We start from the raw sequence: 25,169 nt of genomic DNA, 5'->3' as shown, positions 1-25,169 counted from the left end.
GCAACAAGTAGAACGTCACGAGTTTCCGTCTTATACTGAAAACACACTATAATCCTTTGTCTTGAATTAAGATACGATAACATGGATTTACCTATGCTAAAAATCTCTTTGAAGGAGCCTGTACATCGCTCTTAAGGCAGGTGCAAATGTTGTAGGAAAGTACCTTTAAGATACAAAATTTGATTTCGCCGTGGATCCTAGTAATTAATTTTACTCATTAAGCTACTGTTTGTCCTGTTCAATTACATCTGATTTAATTAATCTTTAATGGTTGTTCAAAATCATTTCTAAAATAATTGCTGCCCAATTATTTGTCGGACATAGGCTAACAGCATTTATGCTTACTTTGGCCCCGTGTGTAAACAGAAAATTGGGCAAGCATGTTTCTAAATCTAATAAGAAGACTGAAGACTGTTACAAGCAAAGTGGCAATTTGAATGGCCACTTTACTAGGTAAGTGAATGAGTAAAGGTTTGACCTATAGGTAAGCTAGGCTACCTTCAATTTCTTGCCCACACTCATACAGCTGTAACGTTAAGGTTGATAGGAAATCTTATGCTTGATTAACCTAAAAACATTTTTTTTTTAAATTGACAAATCGCAAGGTTCTGGGAGTTATAATAGAATTTGGGGCTCTTTCATTCTTCAGCAAAGAAATAGATGGAAAAAATGTTCTTAAACTTTAAAACTGCCAACAATGTTTTTTAATCTACACAGTAAATTTATTTAGAAATAAAGTAATTTAAAAAAAAAGGGAAAAATAAATAAACGAAAAAGTCAAAATATAAAAGAATTATACATTCATATATTTATTTCAAATTTCCCAACATTTATATATTAATTTTTCTTTTTTAATCTTGTATTCTACATACATTCAACAGGAAAAAATATACATAAAAAGTACACAATTTTAATTTTATATATATTTATAATATATACATACATGCGATTATACACATATAATATGTATAATTGTTTATTTTTTTTTTTAAATTTAATTTTATGCGTCTTTTGACTATGATAATAAATATAGTAATAATTACTTTATTTGTTTTAATTTCATTTTTACTGTATAAATTATGAAAGAGCAACAAACTTACTTCTGGGGGTAGAAAAATAAAATTTTATCAGTCAATCATTTATTTTTCTTTTAATTTAATTTTATTTATTTATTTTTATTTTTTGTATGTTTCCCACAGAACCATCACAATATTTTTTCAGTTGTTTTAAATCTTTTTTGTTGTTTTGTTTCTTAAGGCAACGCAGGCATACTTTTAGCAATCATACATTTCTTAAATGACTTTTTCTTCTAAAATGGAAAAAAAAAAAAAAAAATTATGAAACTAACACAAGAAATACTATTTCTACTTATTATGTCTCTTTTTTTTTTTAACGATGTTAAAATCAATTTTCTCAAAAGTCAATAATTACTCTCATTCTAATAAAAAGAAAAAAGTCTTAAGCACAATATTCATTTTAAAAATATATAATTTAATACATCAATATTAATAATTTTGGTATTCTATAATTACTTTTATACACAGTGAGCCCAAAATATACTAAGTTCTTCTGTGTAAGCGAGAGAATTAACTAAAACCTGGAACCCCTAAATTAAAATTTAACGCTAAACGTAAAATTTTTAGATTAACAACATTTGAATTTTAGGAACTAGAAAACAAAAAATTTATGCTTCTTGCTAATCTCTCCTTAATTTGTTTTTATTAATTATTTTATTATCATCATTATTATTATTATTTGTGTAAATGTTTCAATACATAAATTGCCTTTTATTATTATGTTCGTTAAAAAAGCATAAGTAAATAATCGTACGTTGTTCTGTCGGAAGACTTTTTAATTTTTAAGACTATTGCCCAAAATTATGTCATGGTTAGATTTTCAAAATGAAAGATAATATTTAATAAATTTATCATCAATTTTACTATGAGTCACGAGAAATTTTAAAACAAGAAATTTATATAGATTTTAATAAAAATCATTTCAATAACTTCTAAATATTTTTTAATTATTTACACATAGTATATTTAAAGATAATGGTATGTTTTAATCATACGTATTCATTCCAATGACTTAGAGGCACTCTTTGGAAAAATAATTAAAACGAAAAAAATAATAATAATAATAATAAATAAATTAAAATGAAAATAATACAATTTCAGGCCTCATTAGTGCCCCACCTGGGCACCTTCTTTAAACAAAAATTAGTTAAAACTTAAAAGATTTAAAAATTCTAAGTACTCTTTTATTTTTACGTTTCTTATTGAGAATATAATGAATTTCAAGATGAATTCCTTTGAGAAATTGTTTAGGGCAAAATAATTGTGTCAAATATCTGGAGATTTTTTTTTCATCCGCAGAAAGTTCCTATTGCTTTTCAAGAACTTTCTGTAGGTTGAACCACTTTACGGTCATCAAATGGTTTTGAGAAACTACCCACTTTCAAAATACTAATGACAGCCACAAAAAAAAAAAAAAAAAAAAAAGGCCAGCTGACATTGTAATCAAAGAAAAAAAATCACCTGACCACATGGCTTCTTTTCCATTCATTCTGTGTTGTATTTGATTTTTCCGCAGACATTGCGAGTTTTAACCACAAAAGGTATTAAAAAAAACTAGGTTTTACTACTAAAAGAAATGTCAAAACTAAAAATCAGCTACTGTCCCAGAGATAAATTTTTGTGTAACACCATGTTTCAGCCAAATACTTTGGAGGGAAACTGGCCAAACATTTAGGACTTCTTAAGAAAATCGTTACTTAGCGTATAGCTGTACTGTAATAACTTACACTGAGCTGCTACGCTGAACTGAAACTTAAGCTAAGCAAGCCGCTAGCTCCAATTGTTTTTGCTTTATTCAGAGTGCTACCACAGTTTAATTAAAACCATACATGTGGTTTATAAAATGGCCATCAAGTTAAAGAAAAATCTTATGCAATTGAAACTACAAGGTCTTAAAAGATAATTTCAAAACAGAATTGAAGAAAAGAAGACCACTTTTTTAACTATTAATCATTACCCACAAAAATTTGATGTTACCAGACATATTCAAACAATTTTTTTTGAAACAATGAATTTATTCTTTTTAAATTTTTTATATATTAACACAAAAAACGAATTTAAATAAATTATAACTGTTTTTTATTTTTTTCAAAAAATGAAGGCACTTAGTGAATTTAAATATCAACATTGTATTCAAAAGTTTTAGTTTTCTTTTCTTTTGTTTAATTATTGACTAACATTAAGAAGAGAAATGTGCCATAAATTAACAATAATAAAAGTCACAATAAATTTAGTGGTTGTAAAAAAAAATTCATTTTTTAAGAAGAAAAGGTTGGAGTGACTCTTTATATATATTAAAATACTCGTAATAGATACCTTTACTACAAACCACATTAGTAATATCGAAAAAAAAAAAAGAAATTAAACTTAAATCCAAAATAACAATTAAATAAAATACTTTGAACAATTTATAACAATGGTAATATATATAATTTTATTAAAAATCTAAATTTTATCTTATGTTCAATGTTTCAACGAAAAAAAACTTACTCTGAAACCCAAGATTTTCTCTTACTGCAAATTTCTCTTAAGTAAAAGACAAATTTTTCTCTGGTCGGAACTTTTTTACTCGAAATGGTAATACAGATTAGATTTATTTGAATACTAAAATCGAATCAACACTTTAGTTTTTTCGTGATCACACGAAAAATTTCTTTTCTCAGGGCATGCTAAATTACAGTGTTCACTTACAGAGAGTTTTCGAGAGAGGAGAAGAGAGAGAAAGTGTCTTTGTCCAACAGAAAGTGGACCGAATGATGCGGACTAATGAAAGCCCAGAAAACAAACTTCCAGTGCAACTGTTTTACTGAAAATTAGAATTTCAACCTCTCCTAAATTCACTGAAATTTGCTTCAAGTTTGACGCAATCTACCGCACCAGAAGTTCTGTAACAAATTAAAGTAATCAAATTGCCCGTGGAGCTGCCAATTTTTTTTTTGGTGATTCCCAGGGAATACCTTTTTTTTTTATTTTTTTCCTGGAGAAGTGTAGCGTTGGAGAGTCATGGTGGCATTCTACAACTTTCTGTAAGGGACCTAAAAATAATGGTACAACCTTCCTCCTCAGCAAAAGCGAATATCGAGCTAAAGTAGATTGTCTCAGGGCAAGAGAGGACATGTTATGCCCAAAACTCAGGTGAATGCTAGAAAAGGAGGAGAAACTGCGTCGTCACTTAGGCCTAAAACAATGGGAAGAGGAGGGAAGTGAAGCCGAGTTTTAAATAGACTTCTGAGGAGGCCAAACAAAACCATCCGTATAGGCGCAGATACAAAATGGATCCACAGCGCCAAGGAAGTAGTAGTAGTAGTAGTAGTTCTTCTAGAGTACGTAATGCTCGTACTTCCAGCTCTCATCAGGCTCCTATAAAAAAGCATTTCCCTGGAAAAGTTATTTAAAGTAAAAGTTATAAGATTTTTAAAGTAAATCCTAGAAAACCATTTTCTTAACACTTGAAGCGATAGAAAATCAATTTCCCAATAAAAGACGCTAATTTTTTGTAAATTTTACCGATCTTAAATACTTCTTTTTTCACTGCAGTAAGAGAAAATTTAAAAGAAATAAATAGGAATGATCGTAACACTTTCCTCACTTAATAAGTGAAAGTATAAGGATTAGACCAACTTTATTACAATAGTTAGGAATTTTTTTTAAAAAATATTGTTTTGTTTTATTTTACTATTTTTTAAAAACAACAACAAAATGTTGCTATATAAATAATTAATTATAGTAACAATTAAACAAAAAAGAAATCATTGACTAAATCAATGACTAAAAATGACTAAATCAACTCATCCATCCTCAACTTTTTTGTTTTATTATTTTACTATGTATTGTAATTTTTTTCGGATTTTATTTGATCATTATAAGTTTTTTATTCTATAAAATGAAAATTTATAATTATAAAAAAATAAAAATTGCACTTCATTTTCTTTTCTTTTTTTGAAAAAAGGGCTCTTGTTTCAAAAAAATCAAATTATAACGTAAAATTTACTTTTGAATTATGACTTAAAGAAAAGGCCACTATCTAAAATCTTTAATGGTAAAATAGCCTTTCTTGAATTTTTATCTCTTATTTTATACAAAAAAAAATTAAACATTTCGAACATTTTAGTGAACATTCGTTCCAAATTTTCTTTTATTTCAAATTTTTTGTTTTGTTTTAAGAAAAGCTTTCGTTTATTTAACTAATAATTATAACAGTAATAAACACACTCACAAAATAAAGAGCCCGTTGTTTTAATTATGGGCTATGGACCTCTCCAATTTTTAATTTCATATAATTTATAATTATCTCACTAAATTGAGGCTATAAGCGAAATTAAGAATGACTATATATCATAATTAATCAACTATAATGTTTATTTAGGACTAAATTTTTATTTTTTAAAATACAAATTTAGTCATTTTACTTAATATTTATATATTTATATTATATACAAAAACAAAACAAAATATGATAAAAACAACAAATCCCGCTAAGAAAATGGACTTTGCTGTTAGGATTTAATGAAATTGGTCGAATGTCAGTGTAGACTTGGATCAGGTCGTTGTCTCTTGCTTCTATGATGATGTGTAGTCGTATGTTTTCGTTTTCTTTTTACTTCAGCTGAAGACGATGATGATGATGATGATGATGTCGTCGATGAAGGTATTGTTAATAATAACGGTGGACGTGGTGTTAATACAGTTTCCAATAGACGTTTTTTAGATCTGGTCATTGGACCAACTGTTGTAAAAGTGGTTGCATCCACTTCTGGTATCCTGGACTCTTTCACAACAGTATGTTGTTCGCATTCTTCTGCTCTTCGTACTGATGCCACCGCTGCTGCTGACGGACAAGGTTCAGGTGGAGGCGGTGGTGGTGGTATACGTTCACGTTCTAAAATTACCACACTTTCTTCTGCAGTCTGTAAAAAAAAGGAAGAAGAGAAAAACCATACAATTATTTGTGGATTGGCAAAAATTCAAAATTGTCACAAAATAGTAACCTGTTCTAAATAGAAAAGCTAAATAATCAACACCACCAAATTTTAGAATTTATTATTTCCAAACTACACCGAACAGCAGCCTAAATTCTATTAAGACCTCCAAAACTCTTCTTCCAATTTAGAGATAAATTTTGGAATGCTTACTAAAATTTCTATTATCTTTCGAATTGAAGCAGTTTGCTCCTTTACTCTCTTACTTCTAGTCTTTCGAGATCAAGTCATACATTTTAGACTATGATTTTCACCAATGTTCCAGGTTATTTTTATTTTTAGAGATTTCCTTGAAAACTACTCCATTATTCTTTATCTTTTCTTTGGTAAAGTTATCGCACTCAAAATAAATTTTACATAACTTTTATTTTAAACATAGTTCGCAGAGAATTTTGCTGAGACTTCTGGGTGAAAAGAGGTTGAACAGATTTTCCTCTACAGTGCTAAGGTATCCGTCCTATCACTTTTATAACATTAATGAGGATAAAATGAGTTAATAAAATTTGGAATTTGAAAAATGGCATAATCAGTAGGAGGGATTTCTTGATTTTTTTTTTCCAAAAACCTGAACTCATCATATTATGTCAGGACTCATGTATCACGTAGAATAGAATAGAATATATTTCGCCTGAGCGAAATGGTTTTTATGATGTTTAATGTAACTTCACAGATAAAATAACTTCGTTACAATATTAAAGCAAAGTAGAAAAACGTTTAATAAAAAGGATAAAAATAGCAACCTGTGGGGACAGTCTCAGCTTTTTCCTTAGTGGGCTCACAGGTGACAATGTAATATTCCAATTTAACTCTGGTCTGGATGTACTGGATGTTGCCGCTGGTACTGGAGCAGTTTGATTGCTACCACTCTCCGCTGAAGGAGGCGGTGCTTGACAACCATTATCCACATCAGACGAAGTACTGGAGAGAGATGACAGGTATTCTCTTACTCTAGCTTCTCCAAAATTGAATACATTCGATTCTGAACTAGGTTTGCCACGTACGGCCGGTTTTGGTGCGGTACTCGTACAAGAGGATTGACCAGCACTCATTGGAGTTTGAACTGAAGATAGTCCTGCGAATGTAAAAGATTACGTTTTTTGAATAAAGAAATGCATACTTCAAAAAAATTATATTTGTTCAGTGAAATTTAGATAAACAAACCAGAAGAACTGGAACTTGAAAAGCTACTGGATGTTGAAAAACTTCTGTTATCTGCTGAAGATTTTTTCATCCTTCTTCTTTGGGCCAGCTTCGCATTTACTACATCCTATTAATCACAACATTTTCATTAGACCATTTTTATTTAATAACAATTATTAAATTTAGCAAAGTGTTTTATTCATTTAATAATAATCACCTGAAGCCTGAATCCCTGCCTGGTTGCTTTATGAAAAGCGTTGAATGCTGAAGCTACAGCATGTTCAGCAGAACGAGGCGTTGAACCGGTAAGAACATCAGGAGTCATTAGAGGAGCGCTAGAAACATCGCATCCTTGTAGCCAACTGTTTGTTTGCAAATCGGACATTCTGAGTCTTTGCAATGGCTCTACAGTCAGCAGACCTGAACAGCGAAACACAATGATGTAAGATAATTGAAATAACAGCACAATAAGAAATAAAGTGATTTGCACACGTACATACACAAATATACATAAGTTCAAAAAATCCTTTACAGTTTATATTAAGAAAATTTCAAAAACAGATCTTTTTTCATTTTTAGAGATTTGTAGAAAAATGACCTTTTTTAGGTAACTGTACAGATAGGTAGGCCCTCATGAAAAAGCTTGAAGATGGATTCGAAGCATGCCATGGTAATAAGTACATAGAAAAAATCATAAACTTGTAGTAGATTTTAACGTATTTGATTTATTTGAAATAATAATCGATGTTGTACAGTGATAGAAGCGAACTACCCAAAAATTTATTGGACGGGAAACAGATGGTGTCATACTTGCAAAACTTCGTATCACCATTGGCAAATTACTTATGAATTTTGCGGAGACTATACCCTTTGGGATTTATACAAACACAGCCAAACCAATTGGACAAACCGAATAATAGAACTATTGCCTGCAGGACGATCACCTGCGGTTTAACCACCCATTTTCTACTCTATACGGTCGTGAAATAAAAGGTCGTAAAGTCTACAGAATAACCTTTACAAATTTCCCAAATGAGCAAAAGTAGGATTATGTTGGAAAAGTGTTATACGTTTACTTTGCAAAGAATTGTATGTATTAAGAAATTTAAGTTATTCGAAACGCTCAAACCTCCAAAGGATCCAGTCCTTGCAGTCTAAAATTCTTCGCTTCACATAAACGCTCCTTTCTATGTCACCCAATCAAATCATTTACACAGACTTAAACATTCCTTTCGTCACAAAGTTGCAAAAATACGATACAGAAAAATTCCATCTTAACATAAAATCTCATCACAATCCACTTGTACAACATCCATCTTCCAGAACATTTCCAGACAACACTTCTAGACGTCTTAAATAAAAGACAGGTGGCCTCGCGATCTCCTCTCTGATGTCGAGAGTCAGTAGAAAGTAAAATGTTATTGGAGTCACTCCCACGGTGTTGATATTGTAAATGCAATAACTGCATTGATTGTATCTAAATAAATGATTTTAATAAAAAGTTGTTCGAATTTATGAATAAACAGTTTTTAGAAGTTTATTTTAAGTCTACATTTATTAGAATTTCAAATATTTAGTAGTAGTAATTCACATTTATTTACTTTTTCTTCAAGTGTGAAATTCTGTAAACTATTTAACAGTTATCAGCAGGGAGTAAAGAAGAAAACCGAAGAACATCCCTGCCCCATAACACAAAATGTAGATTAACTTTGCCCACCAAACAGAGCCACATTAAGTGTAGGAAATAAAATTTTATATAGAGAAAATCGCCAACTTAAGTATTAATCATCGACGTAGAACTTTGTTCTGACTTTAGAAACCACACAGTTTCTAAAGTTTAGCTTCTTTAATCATTATATCTTGACATTATGAAAAAGTAAAACAAAAAACAAAACAAAAAAAAGACACCTTTGGTAAGGAGTTTTGCCTCTTGAGAAACCGAATCCCAGGCTCCAGCACCAAAACTAAAATCACCTTCTTTAATTCTAGCCATGATTGCTGCCGAACTATCATCTCTAGATCTGGCCAGAAATGGAGCTCGACCACTCAACATAGTGTACTGGAAATATACCAAAGTTTTAAAAAATATAAGAAAAATACTTTGACCAAAATATTTATTTAAAAAAAAAAAAAAAAAAAAAAAGATATTAAAATAAAATAAAGATTACTACTTCCAATATTTTCTAAACAAAACCTACCAAAATCACTCCAAGACTCCATAAGTCACAGTTTTCATCATAACCTCGTGCAGAATTATGTAAAACCTCAGGAGCTGCATAGTGCAAGGTATAACAAGGTGTGTGCAATGAATCACCTTCCTTTTTAAGTTGGGCAAATCCAAAATCGACCACCTTAATCGTTGCCTCGGCACCATCATCAGTAAACAGTAAATTCTGCAACAAATGGATTATTAATTGTTTTTTGTTAGTTTTAAAATCAGAAAAATGTGTTTATTTTTTCTTTGTTTAATATTTACAAAATTTTGGAAGTTTTTTTTATGACTGATTCATTAATCTAAAGGGGAGAAAGATTTTTATGGTCAATTTTTTAATTACTTTTTTTGAAAAGCAATGTATAACAAGTTATAATTTTAATAAGCATAATCCCTGAAGATGACCTAGTCCCGAAGTCGAAAGCTTGGCAAAATAAATAAAAAGTTATGACTAAATTAGCAATAATCATTCTCCTCTTTGTTAAAGATTATATTCTTAATTTTTAAACTAGCCCTCAATTATTTATTAGTCCAATATTGGAAAGAAATAGTTCAGGGCAAAATAATTAGCTTTAATTAAAAAAGAAAATATAAATTTAAAACCTATAATTTATTGGATTTTTAATGTTATTTTATAAAAAGAAGTAATTAGCTAATGTCTAAATTACCTCTGGTTTGAGATCTCTGTGAACCACACCATGAGAATGCATAAAATTTACTGCAGACACAAGTTGTCTCATGATCCTACTGGCTTCAGTCTCAGTGAATCTATTCTGCCTTCTTATCCTTTGTAAAAGTTCACCACCTTCTAGCAGCTCCAATACGAGATAAGTGTGAGCCTGAAATGTCCAAAAATACATTTTAAAGATCATGGAAAAGTGTGAACGTATAAACAATGCAAACATCGGATCTTTAATTTTGAACCTAATCTTAAAACGATTTTACTCTACTAAATCAACTTTTATTATAACAGCTTACCTAACTCTTGCACATACTTAATGACGAAGTTGAGATATTTCCAAAGATTACACGACGGCACCAATGAATGAAGGGCAAATTTCAACTCCAACAGAAAATACAAAGCTCATTGATTACCCCCAATTCTAATTGGTCCGTATCATTTATAATTTTCACCTTATTCTTCAATAAAAAAAAAAAAAGGGTAAGAATAGATAGCAATAATTATAGTAGGAAGGATTCCAAAAATTCAGTGATGAATAAATAACTCTTAGACAATCTGCAAGCGCAAGAGCGGATATACACACAATAGCGAAGTTTATCAAAGGCTTTCTTCCGGTTGAATATCTGGCAGGCCTTTCAAAGTTCTTATTTCAGAAATGTCTCTTTGGATGGACGGCTCCACTTCAAGACATATTTAAGAGGTAGAAGCTGAAATGTACGGGGCTGAAATAGATTTGACATCTCAGTCTACGTAACATAGATAAAGCAAACCAGTATTTTAAGCAGCTAGCACTGGTTGCAATATATGTTTTGTGCTAGCCATAAGACGGCAATGAAACCGAAACGTAATTTTTTTCAGAAAGCCAGCTATTACGAAGTGCATAAATGCCCAATCAGTTGTAGGAATGTTGGATGGAAACCACTGGCCCTGCAGAGCTCTTCTCCAGAGACTGAAGAAACATTGGCGCGTCGCCTGTTTGCAGATTTTGACGCATTATGTCGATGTGAGGGACTTTTATGGCTTGGCTTAGAAATCAACTTTTAGGAGAACTCATGCCACTTCATACTTCACTCAGAAGTCCTCACAAAACTCATGAGTCTATTCAAATAGACAAGAATGACACAGCGTTGGATCGCGGTGAAGAGACACTCTGGTAAACACCATGGAATTCAATCTAAACAACCATTAGCAACAACTCAATTGGACCTACTAACATCTATTTATTTACCGATTAATAAATTATCCTATCCTAAGTGAAAAGAGTAATTACTTCAAATAATTACTGGAATAATAATTAATACACTTAGTAAATATTTGTGTGTAAAATAAATAAAAAAAAAGCAAACCTCATCGTGATAAACTTGATGTAGATTAACAATATTGGGATGTCCCTGACAGGCCCTCAGCAAGTTAATCTCCCTTGTTGAATCCACTTTGCGGCTAATTATTTTTACAGCATACGCTTTACCAGTTGCACGTTCAATACAACGGCGACATATTGAAAATGATCCATCGCCAAGTATACCACTCCTTTCAAAATCAACTTCATATTGCTCAAAAAATTGAGAATCCTGAGAGGTGGGAAAAAAATAACACATTAATATTGCTATAGAGTACAGATTTTATCATCAAATTAATTATATATTTTTTAACAAATAAATTTATTTATTTTTTAAAGAATTAAGTTAAAATTAATTACCTTCAGTTTTTGTGCAATTATGTTTGCAACTGAAGGTCTTTTATCATGCGATGATTTAAAGATTTCATCACTTATAACGTTTTCACTGAATAAAACTGAAGGAGCAACATAAGAATATCCCTGTAATAAAAAGACATAAATTATGAAAACATTTTTAAAAGTAAATATGTTTTAGCACTTAATTAATTTGATATTTATTAAATTTATTCTCGGTTCAAGGAGATGAGGCCTTCCTGGCTATTTTCGTTTAATTTTTTTTCGTCTGTATTTGTCTGCTGGAGCACAAGTAGGATAACAATTATTACAGAGGGGATCACACTGAGATGCCAGGATCAAAGGAAATGCGGTTTAATCATACGAAGAAAAATTCGGCGGACTGCTTCAAAAGATTTTTTTAAACAATTTTCTGAAAAGCATTGTTCGTTGTTAAGCCATAAGGCAGGGAAAATACTATAAAAAGAACAAGATTAATTTCGTCATACAGCCCAAGGAAACCTTGGTTTTAAGTAAACAAGGGAGAAAGGCACGTTCATGCCTTTATAATGCGGCTAAGGTTTTATCTATAACCTCACTAAACCGCACCCTTTACACAATTAAAGGCAACCGTGTTCAGGGAAGTCAAAATCCACTGTGGCCTAAATGTTCTATTCTGTGGCTTCCTCAAGAGTGTCAGTGAATAATTATAAAAAAAAGAACAATAGGACTTTAGTACCTAAAACTTAAGAAGAAGAGTTTGTGTAAAGAGAACCATTTCTATGTATAATGTTTGGCTAGAATTTAGGATGTGGTACCCTAATCTACATCCAAAATAGTTACTTCCCAATATCACTAGCTATCTAGGCGCTGAATATGTTCGTAATCCCACTTATGAGGCCTAAACCATTCTATGGGAAAAGCCACGGTATTTTCTGGGAGAAAATGTAGGGGGGAAAAGGTAATCAGCAGAACCACACCCGGGTACTAATATGAGGCAAGTAAAAATTTATTTACGAGTAATTTTAACAGGAACATCTTTGAGACATGCCTTGTCTCCTGAATAAGGATAAATTTCACGGGGCATAGTTGACTCAGATGGTACCTGAAGTAGCTTGAGTCTCTAAAGAGTTGGCCCATTGGCAATTTTGTGAGGAGAAAGTGAATACTCCTAATACATCTTCTAATAAGTGACTGCAAAGATCTAAAAGAGATCCAGCATCTTGGTGCTGAAGATTCTGTAGGAACTCACTTGGCACCACTACTTAGAAGGCACAATAGTACTTGTATAAGTCGTAGTACTTCCTAAATACGAGGGTCGTTTGAAAAGTCCGTGCAAAGTCAGAGAGATAGCACTACTGGCGCGTATCGAGGTTATGTTTAGTTAGTAGCATCTCTTGGAAGAACACACACCAAGTTTCAGCCAGATCGGTCTATTTCTTTGTGTTTGGCATTCGTTTGAATCGAGGAAGTCGAGTGATTTTCAAAAAATGGACGAAAAAGAATTTCGTGTGTTGATTAAACACTACTTTATGAAAGGCAAAACGCCTCAGGAGTCTAAAGAGAAGCTTGATAAACATTATGGTGACTCTGCACCTTCGATTAGAACAGTTTATAAGTGGTTTCAAAATTTTCGGAGTGGCCATATGGGCACAAGTGACGCTGAACGTTCTGGACGCCCTGTTGAAGTTACTACTCCAAAAATCATTGATAAAATCCATGATATGGTGAGGGATGACAGAAGAGTGAAGGTGCGTGAGATTGCTAGTGCTGTGGGCATCTCGAATGAATGGGTACATAATATTTTGCATCAACATTTGGACATGACAAAGCTATCCGCAAGATGGGTGCCGCGATTGCTCACGCTTGACCAAAAACGAAATCGTGTGAAGTGTTGCAAGGACGGTTTGCAGCTGTTCCAGAAGAATCCGCAGGACTTCAAGCGTCGTTTCGTCACTGTGGATGAAACATGGATACATCACTACACTCCTGAGGCCAAAGAACAATCTAAACAATGGGTTACCAAGGGGGAATCTGCGCCAAAAAAGGCGAAGACCGTTCCTTCGGCCGGAAAGATTATGGCGACTGTCTTTTGGGATTCGCAAGGAATAATCCTCATCGACTATCTGGAAAAGGGTAAAACTATTACAGGTGCAAATTATTCATCGTTATTGGACCGTTTGAAAACCGAGCTGCAAGAAAAACGCCCACGATTGACCCACAAAAAAGTCCTTTTCCATCACGACAACGCACCAGCTCTCACCTCAGCAGTTGTGGTCGCAAAATTAATGGAAATAGGGTTCCAACTCGTTTCACATCCCCCCTATTCTCCAGACTTGGCTCCCTCGGACTACTATTTGTTCCCCAATATGAAGAAATGGCTGGCGGGAAAAAGATTTTATTCAAACGAGCAGGTGATTGCAGAAACGAATGGCTATTTTTCAGACTTGGACAAATCCTATTATTCGGAAGGGATCAACAAACTAGAGCAGCGTTGGACGAAGTGTATAAGCCTAAAAGGAGACTATGTTGAAAAATAAAAAAGGTTTACCCCAAAAAATTAAGTAGTTTTTATTTTTGCACGGGCTTTTCAAACGACCCTCGTATAACGAGCGAACGGCTATAGAAGGACTGTTCCAAGTCGCTGGCCTACAATAAGCGCACGAACTTTCAACATCTTTTCCAAGTGTGTAGCTAGTCCTATTCAGAAAGACGCAGTTCACTTTGAGCGTTTTAAAAGGATCAAAACAACTTATCCTCAAGTTGCAGCAAATATAGTCAAAAACTGAGAACAAATTTTAACCTAACTACCTGATTATGCACGTTTTTTTCCCCCTAAAACATTAAGGTGGAAAAATGAGAACGATAACAAAGGCAAGAAAGATTGCTGCTCCCATTTCTTTACAAGGATGAAGAAAGAAATGGTTTATTGCTATGAGAGTATTAAAATGCTGTAAAAAAAGAATCTTGACACAATAAAACGGTAGAGCTAATTTCTGGAGCAATATTTAGAAAATTTGTAAGCAAGTAGAAGCCAACAATTGGCAAACTTTCAGAAAACTTGAATGGTTAATTTAAATATGTACATGTAACAATGAATTCAGACGACTACAAACATTTTATACTATTATTTTTTTTTTCTTTTGTAATATTTAGAGCTACAACTACTTTCAACATAGGATTGATAAAATAAAATGATAAAAAAAATGTCCATTCAGTAGCGCGGTTGTTCTTGACACGAATAAATTGTTTTACTAGGTCAACAGGTTGATTGCAATGTCAATGTATTAAAGCAAAACAAAAAAAATCTAATGTTCAATAAGAATTAAAAACAATATTATTTATTTAAAATATCAATTCTATTTATTATTGCGTAGAGTGTATGTATGGCCATGTACACATGCGCTTACATCCTCGTGTATGAATATAATTTAGAGGGGGACCTTCATTACATCAAACTCTCTCCATACAAATGAAATAATTATTATGATGGTTGTATTCTAATTATGAAGGATAAGGATAATTAAATTATGAAGGATAAACTTGATAAAATATATTAATAAAAACGTGTGGAAAGAGCAAAGGATAGGGGATAAAAATAGCGAAGGAGCAAAATAAAGCAGCCTGTAAGGCATCATGTCGGGTCTCCAGGGGGTATGTTCCCTCGAACAGGGCAACACTGATCATAACCGGATAGCAAGCTGCAAGAAGCAAGAGCCATTGTTATGCTAAGATTACTACTGGTAATACCACAATAGTTTAGAAATCAACCAACAATTGCTAGCTACCACAATTTCTATCAGCCCAAAACTTCATGTTATCCTGCTCCCCTCATTACAAAAGAATATTGCCCATTCTCTTGCCCCCACTGCACCCAAAAAAGCGGTATAGCTGAATGATTTTGACTCTACAAAAATGGAAAAGGCATCTTGCGATTTAAAATGTACGACGTTTATATTTTCTTCTGTTATTAGCACAGTTTACATAGTCTGGATTGACTATGTCTACATTGTCAATGTATAAGGACAAAATTTGTTGTTTTCAGCAAGTTACCAAAAAACTCCTAGTCCAAGACAGCTAAAACTACCTTACTTTTTTTTGTGGGGAGTTCAGTTTGCAGTACGATATGTGATTACCGCGCAAAACCTGGTTAAAGAATAATCTACTGCCAATTGAAGAGCTTGGTGCAAAAAGGAGTTATCTACAGTTTTTTAAAATTTTTAGTAAGGACAAAAAGCTAAATATGCTTTAAGATGTATTCCTTATGTTGTGTCTGCTGTAAGGATTAGTGAATATATTGTGATGGGGGGGGGTCATTTGGGGCTCAATTTGAACTTTCTATGCTCCAAATCTAACCTAGGTTAGAGAATAAGTAATAAACGAGCCTGCATAAAGACTCTGGAAAGGGAGGTGATTATCCGGCTCCCTTCTAACAACACTTCCCTGGAAAGACTTGTTTCCCTCAATTTTTGGGGAAAACATGTGGGAAATTTTGGGGGGTTGGCGTGAGATGCAACAGGAAGTGATTATTTATGAATTGGAGTAGTCCCTAGCCCCCATCTGGACATAATCTAATCTACAAATTAATGCCTGGTCCAATCATTGTAGGCCAAATTTGTGACTAAGCTATTTATTTTAGGTAGAGCTAAAGAGCTGGCATATTATTGATTCCAATCAAAATAAAAGTTCCATCTTCTGATGGTAGATAAATGAACTAACATTCACAGTTTTACGTTAAAAAAAGTAATCAAAACTTTAAGAAAAAAGGAAAAACTTGTACGTTCTTAAAATTATTAGATATCTATCAGTCTTAATGATTTAATTACTTCCTATTAAGGTTTTTTGTTAACTAATCAGGAAAGAATAAAGCCTTGTTTTAAAATATAGGAAGTTTCGATACGATAAGAAATAAAAAGTTTATAACTTTAAAATTTTTAAAGGCTTAAATTAGCGACTGGTTTTAAAAATGTCAGCCAAGGATGAGGTATTAGTTTTAGAATAACCTTGGAGTGTTAATATGGGTCTGTCATTCATACATTATCACTCCAATAATACCAGAAAAACAAAAACCTTCTTGTCCAATATAATTAACAAAAAACCTTTAAACAAACTTTGTGTTACGAAATATATAAATAATTAAAAATTTACAACTTACCTTAAAAATTTTATCAAAATTTGGTGGAACAATTGCTGGCGAATCTGTGGGCGTCATTTTCGTAAATTCTTCTGAAAAATTGCTAACATCTAGTTCGCCAGAAATTTTAGGTATAAATGGGGCAGGAACTGCTTTCTTTGATAGATCAGTCCAATTTAAACCCTTTAAAATAAATAAATAATTAGAAAACAAATATCTTAAAATGTTAAGAAATAAAATAAAAAGTAATTCCAAGAAATTTTCGTTCCATACCTTAAAAAAGGGATGTCTTTTCAGTTCTTCGGCATCTTCAGTACCTCCGCCTAACCTTTCTCTTGGATTTTTCACTAATAATTTTGTTATAAAATCAGCTACTTCTGGTGACAGTTCTTCTGGTATTGGTGGATTAGTGCGTAATATTCTCCTGCAATGAAATAATAATAATAATAAACCAAAGAAAGAAGATTGCACTTCAGGATGTTCTTGGCGAAGAATATAGATCCACACAACGGAAATAAAGAATATGAAGTCAAAATATGGAGCCCATCATGGGTTTTATTATTAATTACTATCCCCTGAAAGCAATAAAAAAAAAGACACTTGTTCAAGTTATGGGTATTACAATTTTATTATTATTTGATTATTAAAAAATACTAATAGATTTAATGTGTATATTTTGCTTAATAGCCATTTTGAAATCTAAATTATAGCTAGATAAAAATGTCCTCTAAATGAAACTTTTTTGAAACTACTCAACTGCAGCTACCTTTGGAATACCTGATTAGAGGAAGTACTAAGAGGATTTTATCTCTAGATTTAGATTAGTGTGTGAAACAAAGGGATTGTGGAAGGTAAACGACTAGCTGAACAACTTAGATTGTGGAGATTTGTAAACTGCATCGATTTGGCAAAAGAAATCGCCGTCGAGCTTCTTCACAGCTCAAAGCTAAACACACAAAAGATTGGAAGACCTCTTCTCCTCCATGATTGAAAATTCATGACTCTCCTCCTAAAGCAAATAAAAACTTAGGGAGATTTATGGGGGGAAAATAAAATTTTTCTTTTTCTTTCTGCTTGACATAAAAAAGAAATACGAGAAAATCCAGCAAATGTTTATTTATTGATATTTCTCTTGTTTTTATTTGATTAGATAAAACAAGAACTTTTGAAAGCACAATACCACAATAAAATTAAAGAAATATTTGTTACCAAGAAATGGATTCAATTTTTAAAGAAAAGGAAAGAAATGGCAACAGAACAACCCAACTAAATTGTTAAATGGACTGACACCTACATTTTATCTTATCTATACTTAATACCTTTTACCCTTAATAAATGTTCCATAACACAATAATTGGCCACAAAAGTAATGCAAACTTCGCAGAATATTTTTTGATTATATTAAATAATTTTAGAAGGATCTCTTTTTTTTGTATTATTATTATTATTTTATTTAAGAGCGTTTCTATTTGTTACTTGTATCAGACAAAGTAAAAATCTAGAAAGTTAGACTACATACATAATTTATAACTTAAAAACCTTGGGAAATTAGTACTGAAATACCAAATTTCTTAATATTTAAACCATTTCACTTAAAATTTTATTCAATTTATAAAGGCACTTTTAGGGAATCGACCTGTCTTAAATCCTTGTCCAGTCGATGGGCTACACCTTAGTGCTAATTAACTTCTCTTCTCTCGCCTTGATGAACAATCTGATCACGATTTTACTCGAATAGCATAACAAGATGTCTTCAGTCTTTGCATTTTTTTTTTTTTTTTTTTTTTGATATGGATAACCATTCTTGCCAAAACACCACATTAAGACTCTATTTTAAATTGCTCATTACGTACTAGAAAACTATACTAAAAGTCCTTGTTAGATATTCCAGCGTATTAAACCAGCTGGTTCACGTGACGGAAGTATATCCGAATTGCAATACTACACTCGTGAACATGATACTAGTTACGGACAGAGATAATCCGAAGAATGATTCAGTAAAATTAAAAGAAAGAGACAAAAAAAAAAAGTCAATTTCCGTTCCGCCTTAATCCCAAAATAAAAATAAAAACCTGCATGACGTAATAAAAACTAGGAACATATGATTTAATTGGTTGCAGGAACTCAAAATAAATTTAAAGAAAAAATATATATGACCAGCTATGAAAACATTATAAGTAAAACATATGGGTGGGTTATTCCCACATGGCCAGATGTATTCTTCTGAAATTAACCGTAAAGTTATTTAAAACTTGAATTAATAATAGCCACATAAATGTATGTATATATAATAAAAATAAAAATAATAATAAAAAAGAGAAACCCTTATATTCAAAAGAGTGGAAAGTTCTCAGAATAAAAAGAAACAAATCATTTCTGGTAGAGTTAGAATTCTTTTATCGTTTTGATCTATATTGAAAGAAAACCTGTTAGGAACAATTAGACAACACAAAAAAATGTTACAATTATGATTTCCAACTGTAGTCCAACAATAAGACAAGGGGAAAGTTATTATTAAAGTAATAGTATAAAAATAATGAGGAGGATAAACAATTACTGCTTTTCCTCCAGCGCACTGTCATTGAAACACGCGAATAAAGGACCCAAAATTCAATGGAAGTGACCCTATAAAAAATTAAGGAAACAAAAAAAATCAAAAATATTGGATGTGCAAGAAGGAATGACGACAATTACACGTTGGATGGAGAAAATGTGGTTCGGTAGAAAAACCCACGCGATTTTCTCTAACTGCTATTTTAGTAATGAAATTTTACCTTGAAACTTGGTATCTGTATCGAAAATCGGGATAATTCTCATCATCTATCTGGGTATTCGAGAATGCAGGACATAAGTTTTTACAAAAAAAAGGCAGACAATTGGGAGGGTTTCTATGGTGCTTTTACAGGATCTAAACTCGTTACAGTCTTGGTGAAGGAATAAAAACTCAGGAATGGAAGATGGAAACCTGAACTAGGCAAAAAAAAGTTCCTTATTTAGGCAACTTGCCTAAGTTTACTGCAAAATTATTCCAACTATAAAAAAAAAAAAAGCATCAGCTAAAAACATAGAAAAATAATCCAGGAAGCGTTGGTGAGAGCAAGAATAACAAAATTAAACCGAGAAGGTGTGGTTAAATAATTGCAATTAATTATACAGTAAACATTTTAAAACGAAGATAAACTTATTTGTAAGCAAAAAGGTTGAAACAACTTAACCTTTAAAGCTAGATAGATGCCTGCCATCTTGTACAACTTACAAGAAAATATTTTTCATTTTATAGGAGTATAAACAATACTAGAACGTTATTGAGAAAGAACTCGCAGAATAAGAGGTTCTGCGTTTTAATACTGAGTTGTACTGCTTCTTAAAACCTGCGCTGACATACAGGAGAATGTTGGTACAGAATACATAATGAATAGCATACACTAATATTTAATTATTTTTAGTTATATTTGGAAAATCGGTGTACTTTATCTGGGAATGAGACCCCATTTTTATTATTAGCATTCCAAGAAGGTCGAATCGCCAAATCGAATGACCGCAGACCACAAAAACAAACAGCGCTCATTTGATTTTTGAGTCAGTGTGAAGAGGATTTATTGGATGTGGATTGGCTCCTTTGAGGAGAAGAAAAACTAATGTTTTCTATAATTTCTCGTGAGTCACACGTTACGACTATTTATATTTTTCATTTTTTATCTGCCTTCTTTCAACTGTAAATGGCTAGCAATTCATTACAGTTTCTGACTTTTAATATCAAGGTCACGATACTAGCAAGATCAACGGCAATAAAGAATGCCTTCATGAAATTAAGTTCTCTAATCATTCTATATACAGTGCAATAATTTTAGAAGCTGTAAAAGTCTTAAATTATTCATCGAAGTCAACTGTAAACGTTCATATTATTGAGTAAAACTAACTGTGACATTTTAATCAATTCTAATAATAAACGGGTTTATTAAAAATTTAAATCAAAATTAAATAAAATAAACATCATCTGAATAAAATAATAATAATATTAAATGTAGTACTTCGCTTCCAGTGGAATTCTTTTACTATTTTACTTGAGAAAAAAACAAAAATCCAACTATTTTAAATTAAATTTCCAACAGACTTCATTGAATTTAAATTCTGTTACAATATAATGTATACAAAGAATTTCATTTGGTGTATACAATGTATTATTCATTGAATACTGGTTTGTGGAGGGGAGCAGCAACAAAAATAATATTAAACGGGGTTAGAAAACATTATTTTCTGTTTACTTGACTTGAATTTAAACAGCATGACTACTTAACTAACAGCAAGCAAAATTATTTTTAAATGTTTAAGTTAAATGTTTAACCTTTCAATTACTTTTTTTTACAAATCTGCCAATCAATAATTGAACAGTTAATTTTTTTCCCATTAAATTGTAAAATACCTCTTAAAATTACACTTCAATTAAAATAAACTAAAAGATAAAATTTATTTCTGTCAAACGTTGCAGCCAAGTTAATGTGAATTTTAAGACAACACTAATAATGCTAAAACACACTGTCAGGGACACTGCTGTCCAACAGATGAGGTGTCAGTCGGCCGACACTAGCGCTCCTAACTTTCTTTTAACAAGTGCTTGTTTGTTAGAGTTCACCTAACTAATAACTTGGTGTTTTATTATCTACTTAGAATAGTGTTAACGTTTCAAACCAACAACCCGTTAACCAGTTTATTAATGCATATTGAAAACGTTTGATGTAGTATTTGAAGGATATTATATTACTTTAAGGTTTGATCACTCACTTAAGACAGGTAATCATTAATTCCAGTAATATCGTGTTCTCGGATAGCTAGGCGACCCTGCAGGTCTAACAGTACTATGAAGTCTTATTAAGTGAAGTTAGTAAGGGACTGCTTAGTAAACCTAACACTAATACATACAGCAGAAACAGATCCAAAAGTGGATGGCAGCACAAACCCCCTTTTGATTGCAGTTACATTGCAAAATAAGACCCAACAAAATATAACCTAATCAAGCTCCGAATAGTTTAAATGTCAATGCCACTTTATTATTAATCCTAGATTTCACCAAAGATACCAATTAGTAGGGACCCCGACAAAAACTACGCAGTGATATCGGAAGATGGAGAATATCTAATAGATAAAGCTAGAATACATAATAGCAGATTAAAAATCAAGTCCACACAGCAAGGCAGTAAAATAAATAAATCCACCGCAGTTATTATGGATGCTAGTGTTAGTGATTACATTTCGACCAAGAGTTATGCTATTGAATGCTAAAGCATTGTAGTTGCCCAAACAACAACTACCTCGGCAAGTTCTAAGAGCATTTTTTATTAGAGGTGGTACTTTGAAAGTAGTAACTGCAATTGGATTGGAATCCTCAAAAGGACAAAGATCTCAAGATTATTTATGTTGGAGGATATCTAAATAGATCAGAACAACTGGATAATCTGCCAATACCTATTCAACTTCAGGAATATATCACGCGATTTTAAAGATTTTAAATAACAGAAACCATTAATTTCAAATCCAAATGAAAATAACAGCGAAAATAATTGATTATTTTGAATTATCTTGCAAAGTTTGATGATAATGAAAAATGAAATCGTTTTAAAAGATTAAAAAAAATAAAGTAAAATAATAATAACTTTCGAACGAGAAAACTTCTTTGAAAACTGAAGGAATATTTTGCGTGACACGAGATTATTGAGATACCGACAACCGTTTCATCCATTTGTGGTGATTATTACGGTCAAAATGACTGCCCTATTATGCAAGTCTAAGATACACTATGCTTATTAAGGCATCCGAAAGTGTTTGAATGGCCAAAACTAATTGTTGAACGGGACTAAATTGAATCATGGAAAAATAGATAAGTATGCAATCAAAACACATGCCTACCACACTCTGATAAGACATCAATTTTTCGTGATTGTCTCCTTAAAATCGTTCCGGCATTAATTAGCATACACTGAATATTGTAATTCGAGAACTTACTTAATAAGCATTGACAGGAATATTACAATATAGGTTGTATGACCCGGAAAACAACTTCGGCTCAAGGTACAAAGAGGGTAATCTTACCTGGCTTTTCCGGGTCATAAAAAATAATATTATTTCCTCCTCGGCCAGACCAGGTGAGGAAGGGAGGGGTCCGTAGGTGGGCACCAAAAATCACTCCAATTTTTCCATAAGACACATATATATTGAAGGCAATAGATATATAATAAAATATGTACAATAATGTGTTGTAATAAGATAGGAGATACATAAGAAACATTCACCGGGAGCACTGGTAGCGGAGTGCTTCCACTCGCTCTCAGCGGGTAGCATTATTATGGTGAACTTTACCCTGATGGGTTAAATCTACCTGTCTACCCGGTGACAATGCTATTATTATTATTATGATTATTTTATTTATGCTACCCTGGTTACACTTCCCCTCCTTCGGGAGCGTGAGACCTCTCACGCGTCTTGGAAGATCTTTAGTTGGCCGGCGTGGCTAAGTCCTGCAGGCCGCCCATTTGGTGTCTCCAGCGTGTAGGTGTTGGACGCTCTCTGTCCAACGATGCGGTAAGGACCTTCGTACTTTGGAGCCAGTTTGCTTGCAAACCCTACAGCTCCTGCCGATTGGGGGTGCGCTCGTCTTAAAACTAGGTCGCCCACTTTGTACTTGGCGTCTCTTCGGCGTAAATTATAATAATAGGTTTGTTTGGCCGAAGCCTTAGAAAGTTTGGACTCCGCTACCTCCCTCAGTTCCTTTAATTTTTTTAAATGCCGCGACCAGACACAAGTATCGGGAGGACTGGCGTTTTCACCGTTATTGCGTTCCGCGTAATAAGTCTTAGGTGCTCGCGGTTCTCGGCCAAAATTTAGATAAGCTGGTGAGAATCCTGTTGAGCTATGCAGAGAACTATTAATGGCGAACATTACCTCAGGTAGGTATTGGTCCCACTTCCTGTGTTGGTCAGATAAATATGAGGAGATAATTCCTTTTACTACTCTGTTGGTTCTTTCCACCGGATTCGCTTGAGGCCAGTAAGGGGGTGTACGACTCAATTTTACCCCTAAACGTTCCGCGAGGCCCTCCATTAGCTTATTGACAAAGGGCGTACCATTGTCCGTGTGGAGTACCCGAGGAGTGCCCCACCGATATACGACTGTCTGACGGAAAGCTTTACAGACGTTTTGCGCCGAGGCAGTCCGGAGTGGGATGACCTCGGTCCACTTCGTGAAGCTGTCCAAGAAAATCAGTAGATAGGAATAGCCATTCGAGGATCGGGGTAACGGTCCCATAATATCGGCCGACACAGTATCCCAGGGAACGGTATAACTCCTGACTGACATCTTCCCTTCCGGGAGTCGCTGGATAGGTTTGATTTTTTGGCAAACGTTGCACCTTTTAACATAGTTAGCTATTTCATTGTACATTCCGGGCCAGTAGTATCGTCGAGAGGTACGATGGTAAGTCTTGTCGAATCCTAGATGCCCTGCCTCCGGACGGTCGTGATTTTCCTGGAGTATACGTGGGATATGATCTTTAGGGACTACCAATTTCCATTCCAACGAGTTGTCTTCAGGGAAGCAAGATATGTCTGGTGACCGATGATGATATAGATAACCTTCTTCAATCTTCCAGTCGGGGAAATGCTGTGGCCTTTGACTCACCTTTTCCTTTTTGGTGATGTACCACGGGTCAGTTATCGGGATGGCTTCCTCCTGGAGCAGTCCTATTTCTCGGTGCTCCTCTGGTGTAGGTAACCGCGATAGGAAATCAGGGACAGAGTGCGCGGTGCCTTTTCGGTATTTAATGTCGAACTGATACCCTTGTATTTCGAGCGCCCATCTGGCCAATCTGCCAGTGGGGTTTTTCAGATTATTCAGCCATTTGAGACTGGCGTGGTCCGTGATCACCGTAAAACGATAGCCTTCAATGTATGGCCTGAACTTCCGGACGGCCCAGAGAACCGCCAGGCACTCCTTTTCGGTGACGCTATAATTCTCTTCCGATCGGCTGAGCGATCTGCTGGCATACGCTATTACTCGGTCGACGCCATCGAAATATTGAGTGAGGACCGCCCCGACCCCAGTAGAGCTGGCGTCCGTTTGAAGAACGAATTCCTTGCTAAAATCGGGCCTTGCTAGTACTGGCTCGGTAGTGAGGGTTGATTTAATATCTTGAAGGGCCCTCTCTTGCTCTTCACCCCAAAGAAAGGTTCGCCCTTTCTTCAGCAATGAGGTTAGAGGTCGTATTCTATCTGCGAAGTTAGG

At 33.3% G+C, this 25,169-nt stretch overlaps 1 protein-coding gene across 2 annotated transcripts in view; it reads right to left on the bottom strand.

Annotated features, from left to right (window-relative positions):
- Positions 1 to 783: 783 nt before the first annotated feature.
- The window catches only part of LOC141455911 (ribosomal protein S6 kinase alpha-5-like), a 423,200-nt gene continuing 398,814 nt past the window's right edge, over positions 784 to 25,169 (bottom strand). For both annotated transcript variants that reach the window (XM_074131400.1, XM_074131401.1), the window contains exons 8-18: positions 17,169 to 17,319; positions 16,917 to 17,078; positions 11,789 to 11,908; positions 11,436 to 11,660; positions 10,076 to 10,246; positions 9,394 to 9,588; positions 9,104 to 9,254; positions 7,413 to 7,615; positions 7,217 to 7,322; positions 6,796 to 7,127; positions 784 to 5,983 (exon numbers count right to left, since the gene is read on the bottom strand). In XM_074131400.1, coding sequence (XP_073987501.1) covers positions 5,600 to 5,983; positions 6,796 to 7,127; positions 7,217 to 7,322; positions 7,413 to 7,615; positions 9,104 to 9,254; positions 9,394 to 9,588; positions 10,076 to 10,246; positions 11,436 to 11,660; positions 11,789 to 11,908; positions 16,917 to 17,078; positions 17,169 to 17,319 — 2,200 coding nt within the window. In that variant the 3' untranslated portion in view covers positions 784 to 5,599. The remainder of the gene's footprint in view (positions 5,984 to 6,795; positions 7,128 to 7,216; positions 7,323 to 7,412; positions 7,616 to 9,103; positions 9,255 to 9,393; positions 9,589 to 10,075; positions 10,247 to 11,435; positions 11,661 to 11,788; positions 11,909 to 16,916; positions 17,079 to 17,168; positions 17,320 to 25,169) is intronic.

The sequence above is a fragment of the Rhodnius prolixus genome, unplaced genomic scaffold (assembly GCF_049639745.1).
Source record: "Rhodnius prolixus isolate KJV_2025 unplaced genomic scaffold, Rpr scaffold_4, whole genome shotgun sequence".
In the NCBI taxonomy this organism is placed as follows: Eukaryota; Metazoa; Arthropoda; class Insecta; order Hemiptera; family Reduviidae; genus Rhodnius; species Rhodnius prolixus.
This window is presented reverse-complemented; position numbering and strand designations above follow the sequence as displayed.